The 22,387-nt window shown below is 42.1% G+C and overlaps 2 protein-coding genes, 1 long non-coding RNA gene and 1 pseudogene across 5 annotated transcripts; 2 read left to right on the top strand and 2 right to left on the bottom strand.

The window, feature by feature from the left end:
• LOC129826670 (F-box/WD repeat-containing protein 8-like) overlaps positions 1–3,205 on the bottom strand; it is a 29,669-nt pseudogene extending 26,464 nt beyond the window's left edge.
• A 3,161-nt stretch (positions 3,206–6,366) lies between these two features.
• On the top strand, positions 6,367–8,596 carry LOC129826671 (uncharacterized). Its single transcript, XR_008755051.1, has 2 exons — positions 6,367–6,827; positions 7,312–8,596. It is a non-coding gene; the product is annotated as an uncharacterized LOC129826671 (long non-coding RNA).
• A 1-nt stretch (position 8,597) lies between these two features.
• LOC129826666 (RING finger and transmembrane domain-containing protein 2-like) lies at positions 8,598–17,375 on the bottom strand. 3 transcript variants are annotated; one of them, XM_055887639.1, is made up of 10 exons: positions 17,256–17,373; positions 16,912–17,020; positions 16,224–16,711; positions 15,844–15,920; positions 15,552–15,652; positions 14,900–15,053; positions 12,582–12,731; positions 9,977–10,042; positions 9,417–9,518; positions 8,598–9,178 (listed from the first exon to the last, which is right to left on the bottom strand). In XM_055887639.1, exons 2-10 carry the CDS (start codon positions 16,956–16,958, stop codon positions 9,044–9,046), a joined length of 1,320 nt encoding a protein of 439 aa, XP_055743614.1. In that variant the 5' UTR covers positions 16,959–17,020; positions 17,256–17,373; the 3' UTR covers positions 8,598–9,043. The 3 variants fall into 3 exon arrangements, with proteins under 3 accessions (XP_055743614.1, XP_055743613.1, XP_055743612.1); XM_055887638.1 differs by having other exon boundaries at positions 16,912–16,991; positions 17,256–17,372; XM_055887637.1 differs by having other exon boundaries at positions 16,224–16,991; positions 17,256–17,375.
• Positions 17,376–17,391: 16 nt separating this feature from the next.
• LOC129826668 (SREBP regulating gene protein) lies at positions 17,392–20,890 on the top strand. Its single transcript, XM_055887641.1, has 5 exons — positions 17,392–18,125; positions 18,329–18,485; positions 18,727–18,878; positions 19,161–19,274; positions 19,644–20,890. The coding sequence occupies exons 1-5, from the start codon at positions 18,033–18,035 to the stop codon at positions 19,725–19,727; spliced, it is 600 nt and encodes a 199-aa protein (XP_055743616.1). The 5' UTR covers positions 17,392–18,032; the 3' UTR covers positions 19,728–20,890.
• The last annotated feature ends 1,497 nt before the right edge of the window (positions 20,891–22,387 follow it).

Raw genomic sequence — 22,387 nt, 5'->3', positions numbered from 1 at the left:
ATATACAGGAAGTATCAGTACCAGATCAATGTGGAGCTATATACAGGGAGTACCAGTACCAGATCAATGTGGAGCTATATACAGGAAGTATCAGTACCAGATCAATGTGGAGCTATATACAGGAAGTATCAGTACCAGATCAATGTGGAGCTATATACAGGAAGTATCAGTACCAGATCAATGTGGAGCTATATACAGGGAGTACCAGTACCATATCAATGTGGAGCTATATACAGGGAATACCAGTACCAGATCAATGTGGAGCTATATACAGGAAGTATCAGTACCAGATCAATGTGGAGCTATATACAGGGAATACCAGTACCAGATCAATGTGGAGCTATATACAGGAAGTATCAGTACCAGATCAATGTGGAGCTTTATTCAGGAAGTATCAGTAGCAGATCAATGTGGAGCTATATATAGGGAGTACCAGTACCAGATCAATGTGGAGCTATATACAGGGAGTACCAGGACCAGATCAATGTGGAGCTATATACAGGGAGTACCAGTAGCTGTAACTGCTTTCTTCCTGGAGTGAAAGAGAGGACCAAAATGCAGCGTAGCCAGTGCTCAACATGTTTAATATAATAATAAGTGAACACTACAAACAACAAACAAAATAACAAACCGTGAAAACCGAGACAGTCCTATCTGGTGCAGAACAAACACAGGGACAGGAAACAAACACCCACAAAATCCCAACACAAAACAAGCCTCCTATATATGAGTCTCAATCAGAGACAACGACTACCATGTGTCTCTGATTGAGAACCCACACTAGGCTGACATAGAAACAGACAAACTAGACACACAACATAGAATTCCCACCCAGCTCACGTCCTGACCAACTAAACACATACAAAACAACAGAAAACAGGTCAGGAACGTGACAGTAGCAGATCAATGTGAAGCTATATACAGGGAGTACCAGTACCAGATCTGTGCATGTGTATGAGGTATTTGAGGTAAACATGTACATTAAGGCAGGGTAAAGTAACTAGGCATCAGGATAGATAATAATAAGAGTAAAATAAACAACAGGGGCGCAGCAGCAAATTATGTTTAACAAGGCGCAATTGCTAATTGAAATTCATTCCAGGTGACTACCTCATGAAGCTGGTTGAGAGAATACCAAGAGTATGCAAAGCTGTCATCATGGCAAAGGGTGGCCACTTTGAAGAATCTCAAATATAAAATATATTTGTTTAACACTTTTTGGTTACTACATGATTCCATATGTGTTATTTCATAGTTTTTATGTCTTCACTATTATTCTACAATGTATAAAATAGCAAAAATAAAGAAAAACCTTTCAATGAGTAGGCGTGTCCAAACTTTTGACTGGTACTGTATGTGACTGTGTGTGGGTTTGGGTTTTGGGTGGGAGTGTCAATGTAGTGTGTGTGGGTGATTGTATATATGGTGTACATATATAGTTCACTGAGTGTGTGTAGATAGAGTCAGTGCAGATAGTTTGGGTACCATTAATTGGGTACCACAGACTATTTAGCAGTCTTATGACTTTGGGGTAGAAGCTGTCTCTGAGCCTGTTGGTCCAAGAGCCGATGCTCCGGTACCGTTTGCCGGACGGTAGCAGAGTGAACAGTCTATGGCTTGGGTGGCTGGAGTCTTTGGCAATTCTTCGAGCCTTCCTCTGGCACTGCCTGATATAGAGGTGCTGGATGGCACGGAACTCGGCCCCAGCGATGTGCTAGGCTGTCCGCATCACCCTCTGTAGCACTTGTGGTCAAGGTTGGTGCATTTACCATACCAAGCAGTGATGCTGCCAGTAAAGATGCTCTCGATGGTGTAGCTGTAAAACTTTTTGAGGATCCAAGGGCCTATGCTAAATATTTTCAGTCTCCTGAGGGGGAAGAAATGATATTCTGGGTGAATACAATTTGCTGCAGCAGGCAGCCCTCTGTCTCTGTATGTAGGGAATAGAGTGCCTTTTGGGACCCAGCCAGAGTTCACCAGCGCCAGAGGAGAATTTAATTAGACCGCCACCTGTGGGCCCCAGCCTCCTGAAACAACATTTAACAGACTCATTTGAGCAGCTCAAGTCACACTATCATCCTACTGTACACCGGGCCCAGTCGAATTTAAGTAGCTTACTTCATGTGAGAATCCGTAGCTGTAAGGGACATAACATAGAGGCTGAAGTCTGTTGTGTTTTCACAACAGGTTGAATTAAAAGAACATGAAAAAAAAGGAGTTAAAAGACAAGTGGTGGTCTCTTTTAGTACAGAGTCAAAACAGCAGCTCGATGTCTATTGAGTCAAAACAGCAGCTCAATGTCTATTGAGTCAAAACAGCAGCTCAATGTCTATTGAGTCAAAACAGCAGCTCAATGTCTATTGAGTCAAAACAGCAGCTCAATGTCTATTGAGTCAAAACAGCAGCTCAATGTCTATTGATCTCCCTTCAGTGGGCTGGAAATGTGCTGATCAACACAGCTGCATGCCCCTTCTGACACTGACAACAGGTAATATACTGTATATCTTACATCGGCAACAACATAGCTGTCACATGAACTGACGTCACACAGCACCTTCTCAAAGGTCGTACTGCAGTTAGCTGATTGAGCCAACACGATTCTAGGAGTAGGAAGACATGCAAGTCGAAATGTTGTTTATCGGCGTCCCTATGCAATTACAATGTTATTACTACAATTAATACTGTATAATTACACATGTTTAAGTTAATATTGTATAGTTACACAGGTTTAAGTTAATACTGTATCGTTACACAGGTTTAAGTTAATACTGTATCGTTACACAGGTTTAAGTTAATACTGTATCGTTACACAGGTTTAAGTTAATACTGTATAGTTACACAGGTTTAAGTTAATACTGTATCGTTACACAGGTTTAAGTTAATACTGTATAGTTACACAGGTTTAAGTTAATACTGTATCGTTACACAGGTTTAAGTTAATACTGTATCGTTACACAGGTTTAAGTTAATACTGTATCGTTACACAGGTTTAAGGGCAAACTCAGATGAAGTGTTATCTAAAAAAATGCATTGATTTAAAGTGCCACACACATAGCCAAGCAGTCAGACACACACAACCCTATCAAGCCAAGCTGTCCCCTACCTCCCAGTTGGAGTGCACAGTGTTCTCAGAGTTCCTGCAGTCTCGTAGTGTGTTCTTCCAACAGGGGGAGTCAGAGACAGCAGTACCGTGGTGATAACTATCCTTCAGACACATCCTAAATGACAGCACATCGTCCTCCGCCATGACGGCCGACGCCTTGCTCACCTGTGGAAGCATATTGAGTGATCATCACTAGGTACAACAAAGTAGAACGGTGTACTTATACTACACATCTTGCTGACCTGGAGAGGACATTAAAGGGGACATGTTGGATAGTGGTCATCATCACTTACTAGTGCCTATGTCACATTAGGGTTGCACAAAAGAGTGTACGGTCTGTTCAGGTCTACTTATGCTTCAAGTGAAAGTCTCTGAGTTCTATACTACTGACAGATCTGATCATGATCTTAGTTTACCTGAGCACATCATCCCAACTGTGTCCATCTGAGATATTGGAAGATATTCAGAGCTAACTCATAGGGCGACTCAACGTCAAAGAAGGGAATGTCATTTATCTCATTCTGCAAAAAATAAGTAAATCAGCAATGAAATTGAGTTCCACTTAATGAAGTGGTAGGTAGGCTACCTCTACTGGTGGGCTTGTCATGATCATCATCAACATCATCTTACCAGGTCTTGAATGAATTGATCCACCAATTTGTTTTGTTAACTTTCACAATGTAGTATTGACTCTTCCTTCGTATCCTCTCCTCTTGAATCCTCTCCAACAAGGGACTGGTCCTTCCACCTAGCAAGCCCTCGGCCTATCGATACATTGTGGTTGGTCCTCTTCTCATTCACTGCTCCCCTGTAAAGTTACAGATGACACATGCTTCTGTCTTCTTTCTGGTCCACTTACGTTTTCACAAAAAATCTTATTTTTTAGAGTCCTCCCGACTTGGTTGGCCAAGAGAGTCACCATTGGAGTTTGGTTGCTCGGCGTTTATATGAAATCAAATTGTATTTGTCACATGCACCGAATACAAGTCGTGGCCAAAAGTTTTGAGAATGACACAAATATTATTTTCCACAAAGTTTTCTGCTTCAGTGTCTATAGATATTTTTGTCAGATGCTACTGTGGAATACTGAAGTATAATTACAAGCATTTCATAATTGTCAAAGGCTTTTATTGACAATTACATGACGTTGATGCAAAGAGTCAATATTTGCAGTGTTGACCCTTCTTTTTCAAGACCTCTGTAATCCGCCCTGGCATGCTGTCAATTAACGTCTGTGCCACATCCTGACTGATGGCAGCCCATTCTTGCATAATCAATGCTTGGAGTTTGTCATTTGTGGGCTTTTGTTTGTCCACCCGCCTCTTGAGGATTGACCACAAGTTCTCAATGGGATTAAGGTCTGGGGAGTTTCCTGGCCATGGACCCAAAATATCGATGTTTTGTTCCCTGAGCCAATTAGTTATCACTTTTGCCTTATGGAAAGGTGCTCCATCATGCTGGAAAAGGCATTGTCCATCACCAAACTGTTCCTGGATGGTTGGGAAAAGTTGCTCTCGGAGGATGTGTTGGTACCATTCTTTATTCATGGCTGTGTTCTTAGGCAAAATTGTGGGTGAGCCCACTCCCTTGGCTGAGAAGCAACCCCACACATGAATTGTCTCAGTATGTTTACTGTTGGCATGACACAGGACTGATGGTAGCGCCCACCTTGTCTTCTCTGGACAAGCTTTTCTCCGAATGCCCCAAACAATCGGAAAGGGGATTCATCAGAGAAAATGACTTTACCCCAGTCCGCAGCAGTCCAATCCCTGTACCTTTTGGAGAATATCAGTCTGTCCCTGATGTTTTTCCTGGAGAGAAGTGGCTTCTTTGCTGGCCTTTTTGACACCAGGCCATCCTCCAAAAGTCTTCGCCTCACTGTGCGTGCAGATGCACTAACACCTACCTGCTGACATTCCTGAGCAAGCTCTGTGCTGGTGGTGCCCCGATCCCGCAGCTGAATCAACTTTAGGAGACGGTCCTGGCGCTTGCTGGACTTTCTTGGGCGCCCTGAAGCCTTCTTCACAGCAATTGAACTGCTCTCCTTGAAGTTCTTGATGATCGATAAATGGTTGATTTAGGTGCAATCTTACTGGCAGCAATATCCTTGCCCGTGAAGCCCTTTTTGTGCAAAGCAATGATGACGGCACGTGTTTCCTTGCAGGTAACCATGGTTGAGAGGAAGAACAATGATTCCAAGCACCACCCTCCTTTTGAAGCTTCCAGTCTGTTATTTCGAACTCAATCAGCATAACAGAGTGATCTCCAGCCTTGTCCTCGTCAACACTCACACCTGTGTTAACGAGAGAATCACTGACATGATGTCAGCTGGTCCTTTTGTGGCAGGGCTGAAATGCAGTGGAAATGTTTTTGGGGGATTCAGTTCATTTGCATGGCAAAGAGAGACTTTGCAATTAATTGCAATTCATCTGATCACTCTTCATACCATTCTGGAGTATATGCAAATTGCCATCATACAAACTGAGGCAGCATACTTTGTGAAAATTAATATTTGTGTCATTCTCAAAACTTTTGGCCACGGCTGTACAAGCCCTTAACCAACAATGCAGAACTGTTTTTAAAAGTAAGTAAGAAATTATTTGCAAAAGTCTATATAAATACGTAAGAAAAAAAGTAACACAATAAAATACCAATAACGAGGCTATATACAGGGATACCGGTACAGAGTCAATGTGCGGGTATGTTGCTTGTCAGTTCTTGCTTCAAACGCTCTGTAAACGCTGCCATATTTTTCTACCATTGTTACAACAACATATTTCTTTAACTTGTTATTTTTTAGACAAAATAACATAGCGGTAGGGTTAACATTTTTGCAGCTAGCCCATCTCAAAACAAAAAACAGTAAGGTCCTGTACCAAAACCTGTCCGACTAGAGACTTTGCTATCAGATTAGTTCCGCAAAATGTAATTCCTCATAGTTTATTATGGGCGCATGGGTCTGTAATAGTGGATTGTTTCATATTTTAATTTCAACAAAGAATAACGCGTACAATGAATAAAGTTTAAATGAAAATGCACAATTATTAAAGAACGGTTTATGATCCCGATTGTGTACTTTCTAGGTACAGTACTCTCAAATGTATTATACTTATTATTTTAAATCCTATGATTATTCAACTAGACCTCTCTTTGACCATTATATCAAACAAAAGCCTCCGCGGATAAAATGAGACGACGGGTTTTTAAGAGTTAATGATTACCTCTCTCTTTTGGGAGAATATGATGTAAACCCCTCACACCATGTGACTCTTTAATCATGAATAATATAAGAAAGAGAGAGAGAGAAACAACACAGTCCAGATCTGATCCGTACAGTAAAGAGGATCATATTACCGATGAGTGGATAAGAGGAGGGGACAGGGACAGATAATAAATATACATAGATTTTTTGAGAACATGTGCTGGCTCCCGATAGACCAGCCTCTGCCTCTACCCGGTGACTCGATTATCTGTGCCCAAGGACCCTCACCATACTCCGGGACCCAGTCGCTCGCCTCCCGCCTACGGAGGATCGGGGACGAAATGGATAAAAACTGGACGGTTGGCTCTCGAGACAACAGATATTACGATAAACTGGAGTTTAATAGAAAAGTCCACTTTAAACGCTTTGTATGCACAGCAATACAAATCACAGTCCTCATGCTCTTTATCAGAAAGCGACACCTGTAGGTGCAAGACACTGCAATGGCAAAACCAGCAACAGGTAAGCTTCACAGGTACGCGTCATCACTATTGCTACGTTCAAAACAACTGGGAACTCGGAAAAATACGAGGTCAAATCATGACGTCCGTAATCTTCTGGTCGAAAGTCGGAGCATTAGAAAGAGGCCCGAGTTCCCGAGTTCGAATTCCGAGTTGAATGACCGTTCAAAATTATTTTTCCCAGTCGGGGTTTTTGTCCGAGTTCCCAGTTGTTTTGAACGCAGCATATGAGTAACGCAAACAAACTTGGTTGCGAGTATAGACGGTTGATTGTCAACTTTCCCCAACAATGTTCAGCAGGTAAATTGCGGTTATAAATATGTAACTATAGTTGGTGTAAGATGTAGTTTATTTACAATTTGAATATTTATAATTTAGTTATTCATAAGCAAAACTATGTTGGACTATTCAAAGACTATGAACAAAAATCTAAATATCTAAAAGTTTATTATGCACTAACATTTTTATTTATTTATCCATTTTAGATGATCCCGAAGAGGAGAGAAAGCTGTCAGAATATTTGCACTGAAAAAATGGATGCCAGCCAGTCAGCCTGCCACCAAGCGCCGAGGTCCAGCGTGCACACTGACATGTCGTCATGATGAACATGCCACACATGCAGCAAGACTGTTAGGAACAGGGATTTGGAAAAATAAGGAATCTGATCGAAATCAAAAGGACATATATTCTTTGTACTTTATGTTGGCTAAGGAAAATGTTGTGCTTCTGAATTCAGGTGACATAACATTATGTCACAGAGATTGAATAACATTTTCAATTCAAATAATACTTTAGGACATGTGGGTCTAAGATACAGTACTGCGTGAATACATTTCTCAGTGCGCTTTTTCCCCATTTATTAAATAATTTGACTCATTGCTTTGAATTCATTTGTATTCAGATATGAATTGACGTAACTTGTATCATCACTCTCAATGTCTGGCGGTTCTTCCGAGTAAGGAACGGTGATGTCATTCTCCCCTGACGGTTACCAAAGGAAACACGTACTTATATTGCCCACGCAACTGTCATACGTTGATGAATTTACACTTGAATTGTCGATGCACTATATACGATGTCAATTACCTAACTGAAATATCCTATTGGTATGCAAAAACATACATGTAAGAATGTGTGCAGCCTACTTTAGGCGCATTGTCTCTTGTGATGGGCATTCTTGAAATGGTGCTCAGTGGAACAATTGCACTGTACTTGTTAGATAAGCTTCTGTAATAATTATAGACCATGTAAAGTCTGGACTCTACCATCACTACAGATGAAAATCAATTTTGATACGATTTTTTCCCCTACCGTTTTTTTGTTTCTATAGTTGTTTATTTTTATTAGGTGAATAATGCTGTGGGCTGTATCAAATATTGATGACTGAAGAGGGGAATACATCAACTGTTACAATTTTTGGAACTTTTGAAATGGTCTTGGGGGCTCAGCATTTTGTAGCAGTGTTCATGCAGATAATGTTAATGAAACCATGCAAGAAATCATGTGCAAATATAAGGGCATGCTATTTATGTTTACAGTCATAAGCTGTTTTTATATATCACAAAAACTGTAGTTTTCAATTTGCAGCGCTGAATCTGTGTCTTTTATAAAGAATGTGTTCTTTACATGCTATTTAAATATGTATTACATTGTGAATTCTGTGCTCAATCTAGATAATACAAGTTTGAAAAGTAAAAATGCATTCATACTATCATTATGCAATGAGTAATATCGTGACAACATAAAATATTCAATAAATGTTGAACAATACTGCATAAATCATGGTTTAATTGGAAAGTCTGAAACACAATGAAAGACAACAGAACCTGTGACTTTTTCTAGAAAGTTTTTGTATTTTAAATAATGTCATTAAACATAAGCTGAATCTACACTAGAAATCAGGTGAAATGCATAAGTAACTAAATAAAACTAAATACATGAGCAAACAAGTAATTGTTGTACTGAGATACTACTATAGGTATCCTTTGCCAGAATACTAACCCATACTACACGGTGCTGGGTCACACTGAGATAAGTTAATATTCTATTTCTTTGCAAGACATGGCTGAAGCCAAACTTAGACAAGCAGTGTGATAGGGATAGGGATAGTGACAGCGGTGTAGAGAAGGTATAGTAACTAACTTGATACATTAATGGCATACTAAATTGGACTCCATAGTGCCCCCCAGTGTCTGGTGGGCATCTGGCCATCAATCACTAATAGATCTGGACGTGGGCAGAGGTGGTGCCGTCTTTCCAGCAGTGCAGCGTCTCTATGACCGCAGATCGACACAGGGGGCACGTTCGCTCACGGTCGAACCACAGACACAGGCACTCCTCACAGAACACATGCTAGAGGGGAGACAGACAGACAAAATTAAGTTTACCGTTACATGCACTCCTTCACCCATGACATGACACTACTCTACTTACTGTCTACACCACAGATTACCCACAATATCACACAATCAGCTGTTGGTAAAAAATTACAACCTGACACAAATGTAACATGGAACTCTTAGCATTGAATAACATACTAGTGATGATAGTAGCTAGAGCCAGGGCCATGGGTTCATATATGTCCCCTCACCTGACAGAGAAGAACGATGGGGTCTCTGAAGTCGCCCTGACAAATAGCACACACGTCCCCGGCTTCACTGCACTGCTGGCTGCTGGCTCTCACACCATAACTCTATGGGTAATAGAGCAGCAAGTAGGTGGTCACAAAGAGACAAAGGCAGGTAGACTAGCGGTTAACCGAAAGGCTGCTGATAACCAAAAGTTTGCTGGTTCGAATCCCAGAGCCGAACAGGTGAAAAATCGGTCAATGTGCCCTTTGACCAATGCACTTAAACCCTAATTGCTCCTGTATGTCGCTCTGGATAAGAGCGTCTACTAAATTACTAAATCATATATATTTTTTTAAATGTTTACCTTCCCATTCCATACAGTGCCAACTCAGTGTATATGTTGTGCGTTCTAATAATGCATATGTAGTAATATAACTCAGAGTGCAAGATCAGGCACAACCAGTTGACAGTTGAAGGTGTACTACTTTGCTAGAAATATTACTTCAATGGTTATAGGATAGTGAAGTGGGCTGTGAATTGACCCAGATACTTGTATTTACAAAAAGTAATAATTTCTCACCTGAGAACTGCAGAGAATTGTCATGGCCTTGCGTATGGCTGATACTCGTCCACAGAGGTCAAACGACTGAAAGATAAACACAAACAGTTAAGGCTCTAGAATCGGGTGCATTAGTGCAGGGATGGAACAAAAGCCTGCACCTCCAGCTTTCCAGGAACAGGGTTGGTGACCACTGAATTTTATCCTGAAAACATTACAAAATTCTAACTTATGACATTCTGTCTAACTAACACAATTCTCTACTAGGTCAATATATTTTGGTTCCTTTTCTATTCTTAGCTGAATGAAATGTTCTATTCTTTAACCACTCAGTGAGGTGCAGTGTCCTGTCCCATTTTGCAATCTTCTGAGGACACACATGTATGAACAACTCTGACTCAATTTCTCCAGTGTCTCATCTCAACCCATAATACTTTGAAAGCTGGAGCCACCCATGATGTCTTCATGCTTTAGCCTATTTATCATGCATTTCTTGCACATACACTACCTCCACCCACCCACCCACCCACCCATACTAGCAATCACAATACCAACAACTCCATTGAATATATAGAGTTGAATATAACTACCACCACCTACATATAAAGGAGTGAGTTATATTAGTGCTACTTTACCTCGTAGAGGCTGAGTGTGAGTTATATTAGCACTACGTTACCTCGTAGAGGCTGTGGGTGAGTTATATTAGCATGTTACCTCGTAGAGGCTGAGTGTGAGTTATATTAGCGCTACGTTACCTTGTAGAGGCTGAGTGTGAGTTATATTAGCACTACGTTACCTCGTAGAGGCTGAGTGTGAGTTATATTAGCGCTACGTTACCTTGTAGAGGCTGAGTGTGAGTTATATTAGCACTACGTTACCTTGTAGAGGCTGTGGGTGAGTTATATTAGCGCTATGCTACCTTGTAGAGGCTGAGTGTGAGTTATATTAGCACTACGTTACCTCGTAGAGGCTGAGTGTGAGTTATATTAGCATGTTACCTCGTAGAGGCTGTGGGTGAGTTATATTGGCACTACGTTACCTCGTAGAGGCTGTGTGTGAGTTATATTAGCACTACGTTACCTCGTAGAGGCTGTGTGTGAGTTATATTAGCACTACGTTACCTTGTAGAGGCTGTGGGTGAGTTATCTTAGCGCTATGTTACCTTGTAGAGGCTGAGTGTGAGTTATATTAGCGCTATGTTACCTTGTAGAGGTTGAGTGTGAGTTATATTGGCACTACGTTACCTCGTAGAGGCTGAGTGTGAGTTATATTAGCACTACGTTACCTCGTAGAGGCTGAGTGTGAGTTATATTAGCATGTTACCTCGTAGAGGCTGTGGGTGAGTTATATTGGCACTACGTTACCTCGTAGAGGCTGAGTGTGAGTTATATTAGCATGTTACCTCGTAGAGGCTGTGGGTGAGTTATATTGGCACTACGTTACCTCGTAGAGGCTGTGTGTGAGTTATATTAGCACTACGTTACCTCGTAGAGGCTGTGTGTGAGTTATATTAGCACTACGTTACCTTGTAGAGGCTGTGGGTGAGTTATCTTAGCGCTATGTTACCTTGTAGAGGCTGAGTGTGAGTTATATTAGCGCTATGTTACCTTGTAGAGGTTGAGTGTGAGTTATATTGGCACTATGTTACCTCGTAGAGGCTGAGTGTGAGTTATATTAGCACTACGTTACCTCGTAGAGGCTGAGTGTGAGTTATATTAGCATGTTACCTCGTAGAGGCTGTGGGTGAGTTATATTGGCACTACGTTACCTTGTAGAGGCTGTGTGTGAGTTATATTAGCACTACGTTACCTCGTAGAGGCTGTGTGTGAGTTATATTAGCACTACGTTACCTCGTAGAGGCTGTGGGTGAGTTATATTAGCACTACGTTACCTCGTAGAGGCTGTGGGTGAGTTATATTGGCACTACGTTACCTTGTAGAGGCTGTGGGTGAGTTATATTGGCACTACGTTACCTTGTAGAGGCTGTGGGTGAGTTATATTGGCACTACGTTACCTTGTAGAGGCTGTGGGTGAGTTATATTAGCGCTATGTTACCTTGTAGAGGTTGAGTGTGAGTTATATTGGCACTACGTTACCTCGTAGAGGCTGAGTGTGAGTTATATTAGCACTACGTTACCTCGTAGAGGCTGAGTGTGAGTTATATTAGCATGTTACCTCGTAGAGGCTGTGGGTGAGTTATATTGGCACTACGTTACCTTGTAGAGGCTGTGTGTGAGTTATATTAGCACTACGTTACCTCGTAGAGGCTGTGTGTGAGTTATATTAGCACTACGTTACCTCGTAGAGGCTGTGGGTGAGTTATATTAGCACTACGTTACCTCGTAGAGGCTGTGGGTGAGTTATATTGGCACTACGTTACCTTGTAGAGGCTGTGGGTGAGTTATATTGGCACTACGTTACCTTGTAGAGGCTGTGGGTGAGTTATATTGGCACTACGTTACCTTGTAGAGGCTGTGGGTGAGTTATATTAGCACTATGTTACCTCGTAGAGGCTGTGTGTGAGTTATAATGGCACTACGCTACCTCGTAGAGGCTGTGGGTGAGTTATATTAGTGCTACTTTACCTCGTAGAGGCTGTGGGGGAGTTTTATTAGCGCTACGTTACCTTGCAGAGGCTGTAGCTGATAATGAGCATGGCACCTAGGAAGTAGCTGGTGGACGGGTCCTCTCCCATGATGTACTTGTACCACAGCTGGATTGGCACTAAGGCCCTGAACAACTGACTCAGCTCCTCTATCACCAGGTAGAACTTACCCTGCGACATACACACACATGGAGGACACTGATAAGACATTGGAAATGCATGTAACACATGTTTTATGTTTCATCTGAACAATATCTGTGGTTGATGGGTGGTTTGAGATGGTGTGAAAAAGAGAAATACAGAAAAAAACTGAGGTTTCATCACAAACTAATTTTAATCTTCAAAGACAAGTGTATATTCCCTCAATATAGTCTTTTTTTTTTTAAGTTAAGTTAAGTAAACGGTCAAAAAACAGCAAATATAAGGCTAGCTCTAGTCCTATCTGTTGAGGAGCAGCACACTGCAAGCAACAAGCTCCAGCCTAAGCATGGCCACCAGCAAGGGCTCTGCAGGCTGCAGCTTGACAGCATTGAAGGCAATTTCCCCACACTGCAAGAGAAACTGGCAGCCACTTGGCTCTCTTCACCTGCTACCCACACAGTACAGCCCTAGGCAAGTCAACCTGCGGGGGCAGCCATCTTTTCTTTAAGAGGCCACTCCTCCTCGCTCTCCAATGGATGCCACAGGGGAAGTTAGGAGGACAAGGCGACAGTACTCTTCAAAAATAAAAAGTTCCTGTTGTTGCTGTGTGTGTAGGAGGAGTGGGGGGGGGTTCAAAAACAGAAGGCCAACACGAACAGGAAATGAATTCCCAGTGGCATCACAGTATGTATAATGGTTATGTGGATATCACCTGACAGAGATTAATCACTCTGGGTTGGAACCCCTGTAGCAGAGAGACTGAGGGTGGGAGACCTCCGCAAGCAGGAAATTCATCTTTCCTCATTGTTGTCGTCGTCCCCCCCACCCCCCACACACACACACACTGGATGTGTCAAACAAAAACTGGACACCAGCCAGAAACTTTGAGCCACGGCAGCAGTTCCAACGCATTCTGGGACTTCCTGCTGGGTTTTTTTCATTAGTGACGCTGACCTCTCAGACTACCAATCAAAACCTAACCAGCAGTTAGGGTACGCCACTGTTATGAGTTATCCCCCTCAGCTGCTAAAAACATGTTTTCATTAAATCTTGCTTCAGGTGGATGCATGGATACTAGAAAATACATTTCCCTGGAGTGGAGTGTACTGACAGTGCCAAAACTGTAGCCAGCCAAGGAGCAATGTTGAAGAAACAGTAGAGCAAACTAAATAAAATAATAAATCAATGTACATGAGTCTGGCCTGTTTTTTTCTGTAAGGGGGGGGGGGGGGGGTGCAGGAAGGCTGAGGATGGTGGCTGAGGTGGGGGTTGGTAGGTCGGTCGGTTTAGTGATTGCGTGGCGCGGGCTTCCCCAGCAGCCGAAAGTGAGGGGTAGTTGGAGCACACACACACACCACAGTAATGGTCCAGCCCCAGGGAGTGATTACCGCACCCCTGCAGTCCCCCAGGATGAATGAGCTCAGTGGCAGCAGCCTAACTCTCTGATCGGCCTGTTTATTAGCCGAGTCAAAACCAATGATGTATATAAACCCAGATTTTATGTATTGGCCAATGAGAGGCTTTGAAGCCACCGGTCAGCGATTTTGGCACTCCCCAGTAGGAGCAGCTGTCCATAGGAATTAATGGAATTCTACAGTATTTCAATTAAATGTTTCATGGACAAAATTACATGTATTTAAATATGTGTTGTTGTAGTGGGGCCAGTGGCATTAGTAATCTCAAAAATATATAGTTTAAGCAAACATTTTTATATATTTTAAAAATATATGTTTAGCTCACATGCAATTTAAAAGTATGCATTAAGGTGTCTGTAACAGAATAAATATGGCAAAAACAAATAGACATTAATAAATTCATTTCTATAGATTCCAGAATATTTTTTACAACGGTATAGGAATGCCAATATGGAGGCATGGTGGCTTCGACACAGCGCACCCTATCAGTCATCTAGTGTATGTATAAATCACTGGTCGAAACATACTGTGAGCCCCAGGTGCAAAACCTGCACACTGATAGAACACATACAGATACACAATCACAGACACACACTCTTTCTGTGACCACAGGTTATAAGCAAAACTGTCATGTGGATAAGACATCAATACACACACTCCCACACTGTGACCCCAAGGACACGAGGGAAACTTTAATGACTATAAAACACACACAAGCTGTGACCCTGAGGATAACAGTAAAAACTTTTATGAATATAAAAACACACTAACACAGGCTCTTACCCTGGATTTGAAGGCCAGGAGGATCTTGGGTAGAAACAGGATGAAGCACTTCAGCCCGATGGTAAAGTACTTGAGAACAAAGTCGGTGATCCCCACCGCCCAGATTAGATCAAAGAAGTCAAAGCTGTTTATGTTGGGCTTTGCAAACATCAGACTGATTGGGGGGGGGGGGGGGGGGCAGAGATGAGACAGACTTCAGTACTTTACAGGTTGAAGTTTGATCATGGATGGATGTGATATCTTATGTCTGGTCTCTAATGGTTACAAGGGAGACATTCATGGATCAACTGAAGACATTAACAAAAATTAACAACACGACTAAAAATGTTGAGGACAAAACAAAATGTGAAAACAGGTGAAATGATAAACGAAAATCAATACTCACAGGACAAGAAGGCACATGGTAACATATGCCTAAAGACAATGAAAATCATATTACAACAACAAAAAGGACAAAACTGAATGAATAAATTACCACAGTCATACAGTATACAGATCGATGATAATATCAAAGAGGTAAATGTCAATGTCAGCCAACTGTAAACCATAAGGCCTAAATATTGGATGGTTGACAATGTAAGGTTTTCAGTGCATTGTAGTGTTTTCAGTGCAATACCATAAGAAAGAACCACAAGACATGGTTTTACCCTACCTGTTGTACAGCTCCTCAGCACTGAATGTGTAGTAGAGATACACTATGTTTCCAGATAGGAACATGATCATCCAGAGAGCTACAACCACAGACCTCTCCTCCTGATATGCACCGACAAACAAATAGTAAATAATCAAATACTTTACTAATCACTAATGTACGCATATTCTCACTTTCTCTCGAGCTAGCTATTTACATAGACTCGATAACACTCAAATAATGAGCTCACATTTTTATAAAAAGTGTAAGAGTTATGCGCTCATATCAAAGTTGAACAAAAGGTGAAAATTACCCGTAGTGACACCTGGTGCTTGAATGATGAATTGGCGAAGGCAAACGTGCTGGCCATCCCAACACACACAGCAATACCTACCAGAGAGAAACAGAAGAGTTACCAGTCAGTCACACACAGTATCTGACACGTCCAAAGTTTCCAAATGTTCCTTATTCTACTTATTCCACAAAACGACCAACTCTAATGCTATACAATTACCAAGCAACTACTAACAAAAACATTGTCATTAGTGTAGTCTTTATATCAGTCTAGTATATCTGTGTAGTATTTATATCAGTGAGGTATTTATCAGTATAGTATGTATTTCAGTGTAGTATTGGTGTTACTACACAAGTGTAAGAGTCACTTTTTTTATTGCGATCTATAACCAGTCTTACCGAGCTTGTGCTGAAAACACACTTTAGCCAGGAGGATCAGGATGAACGGGAACCCCCTCTGTAGCCAGGTGACCACAGGCTTCAGCTCCGACAAGGCCGGAGCCGGTGTGGAGGGGTCCTCCGAGGCCTCCTCCCTGCTCCCATGCCTCTCTCCGGATGTACGGTGCTGTAGAGGCTGGTGGAAGTGGTGGTGGTTGTGATGATGGTGCGGGGGCGGGCGGGGGAGGTAGGGCCCACACTCAGAGCGGTGTGGCCCCCCTTCCTCCCTGGAGGAGGCAGTCATCTGGATGAAGACGTCTGGAGGAGTCCCCAGAACAAGGCCAGCCGCCTGAAAGTTTGCGGAGGGCACACCAGATCCCGAGGGAACCCCGACCCCAACCAGGCCGGAGAAGAGCTGCTGGGGGGAGGTGGGCGAGTCGGGTTTCAGGCAGTCAAACACACCTCCTTCATCCAGGCTGCTTTCTGATCCAAGGGTTTGGCTACGGCTCCTGGAGAGCAGAGAGAGGATCAGCTGCATCTTTTGACGGTTCAAAGACTGTCGTCTATTGTCTATTTCTTGCATTGCCTTTCAATGGATTTGGCTCCTGAAGTTAACCAGTTATATATATATTTAATCCTCTTTAGTGCACAATTTCAGGTTGTGATGATGAACCTGCAAATGCCTGTGTCCTAGGACGTGAACTCAAACCTTTCAAAGGGCATGCCATCCGTGTTGCTGCTGTGTCTTCTTTGCATGGCACATCCAGTTCATCCCCGAGTGATCCAGGGCTATGGTGGGGTGCAGACAGACACACAGACTGCAATAAGTGAATACAGTACAACGCCGCAAGGAGAGTATCGATGGTTGGATAGACTTTATTGCAACAATTAGCTAACCGCAGATAGCTAACGCTAACTAGCTATGATGGTTGGCAGTCGCACCATCACGCCACCATTTACATGTACAGTACAATGGTTTACTGGTTTCTCTATTGCATGATTTATATGCATGATTCTTAATTAATATTTATCCACGGGAATTGGTGGTCTCACCTGAATCATCGTTCTGTTTATTATTCTCATTCCCTTGTAGTTATTTTGCCTACACACCCCTGCGGCTTGCCTGGCCTGGCTCGCGACGATGTTTTTCCTGTATGACGTCACTGAAATTCCCTCTCGGCCAATCAGCGTTCACTTTCCCACCACACATCCGTGATAGGTAATTGTTTTGATGGTGGACGTCAGATTTCATGGGAAAACGTTGTTTATTTTCTAAGCTTTCTCGGTCATGTATCTGAAGGCAACGTCAACAATATATGTTATTTGTCAGTAGGGGATGTTTTGTAGAGTTATAGCCAGCTAACTCTAGCTAATGCATCTCACGGCAGGTAACGTTAGCTAGCTAATGTTAACTGTCAGTCTAGCTAGCTGGTTGAGTAGTTAGCCTAGCATCGTTAGCTTGTTTCCAGCGACGCAGTCTAACAAAGCAGTCTTTATCCAAAACGGCTTGCGAATATGTACGTTACTTTGTAGCTACCTACCTAGCACAGCTGTGGTCCTTCTCTACAGCGTATTTGTATACAGATAACTAGCTAACGTTAGCTGCCATGGTTTATTGCCTAGCATTGCTAGCTAGCCAGCAAAATGGGTTAGGTTGTGGTGTTGACCAAACGAAGCTCTTAGTTATTGAACGTGATTTCTAAACTGCCAATCATAACCAGACACCCCAGTTGAACCAGAAGTCTCTAGCTACCATATGGTTTATCCAGCTAACGTGATCTAGTTAGCATTACTGCAATCCAATCAGGGATCTCCCAATAACGTCATGCCATGGTGCTAAGAAGGTTACTGAGAAAACGTTGGGTGCTAGGTGTGGTGTTTGGACTGTCTTTGATCTACTTCCTAACCAGCACCCTGAAAAAGGTATTTAAACTCTTGACATCTCAGGTTTATATTTAGTCCACAGAACACAGATTTATAAATACATTTGATTGATATGAGGTCCAGCTCTAGGCTAAACTAGTTTGTCAAACCACACCTGATGATCTATCTGTCATGCAGCAAGGTCTTGACTTTTGGCTATACAAGATGTGTGTGTGAGATATATGTTGTGATGTGTTATGTAGGAGGAGAGAACCATACGGGATCGCAACCTGTTGGAGGCCAGGGACCCGGATCACCGGATCCCATGGAAAGTCAGGTTCAGCCTGGGCAACAGTAGCAGGCAGATCACTCAGTGCCGGAACTCCATTCAGGGCAAAACGCTGCTCACAGATGAACTGGGTGAGTTATGAACCTAACTGGACTCATTCACTCACTTGTTATCCCTTAGGAAATAACGCCTCTTTCTCCAACTGTTCTCTCCGTATTTGAGAAGAATGCCTAAGGTCCCTCCCCCTGTCCTTCTTCCCCAATGGGTTTTAAGGAAAGATGATGTGAGAAAAGCCCCTATCATTGAGGTATTATAAAATACCACTTCAATATTCAAGTCACTAATCCATTGTACATGTGAATGTCCCCACAGGTTATGTGTGTGACAGAAATGATCTGCTGGTAAATGGCTGCTGTAATGTCAATGCCCCCAGTTCAAGACAGTACATTTGTAAAAGCTGTCTGGCCAATGGCTGCTGCAACATCTACGAGCACTGTGTGTCCTGCTGCCTCCAGCCTGATAAGGTATTCAAGCTATGGCACTGTTGTTGAGCTGCATCCAACAGCAAAATGTTTTGTTCCAAATGAGAATTTGCATCTTTTGCATGTACATCTTTTGGGTGCATGGCTTTTCAGTCGATGGAGTCAGATCTCTCTCTTACCCTGGCATCTTTAACTTTACGTTGTTTTCATCTGAACCTTTTGCAGTGGTTGTGTTATGACTAATCCATGTGAGAAGTACCAGATTTTGATCTGACTGTTGCACCTCTACCCCTCTCTTTCTTTCTCATATTCTGTCCTTCTCAGCAACCTCTTCTAGAGAGTTTCCTGAACAGAGCTGCAGATGGCTTCCAGAACCTATTCACAGCCGTGGAGGACCACTTTGAGCTGTGTTTAGCCAAGTGTCGGACTTCATCGCAGGTAGGTTGAGTTGTCTACATGGAACAAACAAGGATAACAGATTCACAAAACACGTCTTATGTGAAAATGTAAGAAGCTTCTTAAGAAAAAAATAAGTTCATAAGATAGTTTAAGTGCAATTCTTTAACAAGATTGAATGATTTTCTTATGAAGCTTCTTAAGATGCTTGTTGCTAGGCAACCGATGTAACTAGCTTTTATTGAAAAAATGGCAGTCAATGAGAAATGTATTCTTAAGGTTTTGTGGATCTGGGCCCAGGTCTCTGATCACTCCCTGACCCTACCCACATCCTGTCATGCAGAGATGGCAAGAGAGATTGATGTAAAACATTCTAATGGTTGTGTTTAACCTCTCTTTTTGCTCCTGTAGAGTGTCCAACATGAAAATACCTACAGAAATCCACAAGCAAAATACTGTTATGGAGAAAGTCCACCTGAACTCCTGCCTATATGATTGTTTTGTACCTACGAGACTGTATAGAAACTAATAACGGTCCTCTGGGACCTACGAGACTGTATAGAAACTGATAACGGTCCTCTGGGACCTACGAGACTGTATAGAAACTAATAACGGTCCTCTGGGACCTACGAGACTGTATAGAAACTAATAACGGTCCTCTGGGACCTACGAGACTGTATAGAAACTAATAACGGTCCTCTGGGACCTATGAGACTGTATAGAAACTGATAACGGTCCTCTGGGACCTACGAGACTGTATAGAAACTAATAACGGTCCTTTGGGACCTACGAGACTGTATAGAAATGAATAACAGTCCTCTGGGACCTATGAGACTGTATAAAAACTAATAACGGTCCTCTGGGACCTATGAGACTGTATAGAAACTGATAACGGTCCTCTGGGACCTACGAGACTGTATAGAAATGAATAAAGGTCCTCTGGGACCTACGAGACTGTATAGAAACTAATAACGGTTGTCTGGGACTTACGAGAATGTAAAGAAATGGTCCAACTAAGAGCCAAGAGACACACCTTGATGCTCCGTGGGAAGACCGAATTCCCCTTCCTCTTGTGTCTACATAATGGCCTTGAAACGTCTGACACCATACGGTGCTTAACAGATGGGAGCCACCAAACCCTGTATAGAGGGGATTTGACTGACAATAACAGACGCCATGTTGAAACTTTTGATAAAGTAATGTGAGTAACAGTCTCTACATATGGCTCTGAAGAACACTATCGTAACCTCACAACAATGGACAAATACTGTATGTGATATAGCTATATTATTTACACTTCATAAGTGCATAGCTTCATAACTTCATCAGTGATGATCATCAGGTCTCATTCGCTCATTAGACCAGTTAGGATTCACCTCATGCTGCCGTTGTTCCACATTATGGTCATGTTCATTAGGGCACGCAACAGAAAATGTTTGAGTCTCCCATGTTTTAGTCTGTTTTCTTTTGTTTGGTGCAAAATGAACACGACCCATGTTATAAAGGTCTGTATTTAAAGCCTAACGATATACTGAAGGTTGATATCAGTTGTTTAGTCCTTACTATTGAATATGATAACAGATGTGTCTTTACTTTTGTGTGTTGTCGTGCATGGATATTGACTGACTGGTTATTTAATAAAGTGACTGTGAAAGTAATCGGCTCACGGTTTACATTGCGCAGACCCTTTCAGAATAATTCTCAGTATTTTATTAAATAAGTTTATGTATTTCACACTATGAAAGCATTCTATATATTGGATGTTTATCGGGGATCAGAGCTGTATCAACTAGAATTGGCATATTTTAATATACAGTATGACAAAATGAAAACATCTTTTAGTTTTTCACAAAGTGGCAGATAAGAAACTTGGACAGTATCACATCAACTTCAGAAGTGTTTGATGAGCTTGAAGCATCTCGCTTCATTTGAAGAAGGGGCTTTCAGTGGTTGTAATTTATACACTATGTAGGGTGCAGGTATATTTTTATTTTATTTATCTAGGCAAGTCAGTTAAGAACACATTCTTATTTACAATGATGGCCTAGGAACAGTGGGTTAACTGCCTTGTTCAGGGGCAGAACGACATATTTTTACCTTGTCAGCTCGGCGATTCGATCTAGCAACCTTTCAGTTACTGGCCCAACCACTTGTCTACCTGCCTGCCCACTAGGCTACCTGCCGCCCCTATATAGAGTGCCATTTGGGATGCACAGTAGCCCTCTGCAGATATAATAATTCTCATGCCTTTAAATTATCCACTTGGGAAACATGGCCAGAGCTAAACAATTAATCATCCTGAAAGCTGTGAAAACAGAATCTGTCTTGTAATTAGAAAATATATTAAGGTCCTGACAAATGTTCATTCATGGCAATTTGATTAATGACTGTCACATGGGAAGGGAACACAGTGTAGGCCTGTCCACTAAGTATGCAAACAGTTTAATTTAGCACAAACTATTAGAACTATGTCATCATGACACTGTTTGGCAATGGTATTATTATTGCAGAACTTCCAATACAAATCAGCTTTATAAGAAAACAGAAATGCTGTTGCTGTAGTCAAGATAGACATGAGCTGGTAATATGCTGAAACTTTGTACTAAAAGAAAGCATCCATAAAATTTGTATGAAATATATCGGAATAAATAGCATTTAAGACGAATAAATACCTTAAATTCACCAAATACATTAATATTATAATAAATAAAATATAACTCAGTGATTATAGAATCTATGGTATTCTGGAATCCACTACTCCACTATTCACTATTCTGTAATCCACAGACTCCACCCAAACCAGGAAGTCCCGTGACTCCTCCAGCAGGGTAATGCTCCACCGCTTCCTCTGAAAGGGGGGCTTGGGCATCTCGGGGTGGGCTGGCTTCTGGGTGCAGTCACCCCCAATGATTATCTTCAGACAGGCAGATAGCCTCCACACCATGGTAACAGAGTCATTCAGGTTGTTGTGCATTGATATGTGATCTGGGTTCAGGTCACTCTCTTGGTCCTTGAGGACTTTTTCCAGGGTCTTGCCAATGAAGTGTAGCCCACACTGAGCTCTCTCCAGAGGGGAAGGTGAGGTACTGTTGAGGTCCAGATCTGGGAACCCCAGGGCAAAAGGTTGGTTCTGTCCATTGGCTGCCATCTGTGGA

This window comes from Salvelinus fontinalis, chromosome 28 (assembly GCF_029448725.1).
Source record: "Salvelinus fontinalis isolate EN_2023a chromosome 28, ASM2944872v1, whole genome shotgun sequence".
In the NCBI taxonomy this organism is placed as follows: domain Eukaryota; kingdom Metazoa; phylum Chordata; class Actinopteri; order Salmoniformes; family Salmonidae; genus Salvelinus; species Salvelinus fontinalis.
The sequence above is the reverse complement of the archived record's forward strand: the minus strand, read 5'-3'. Positions and strand labels throughout refer to the sequence as shown.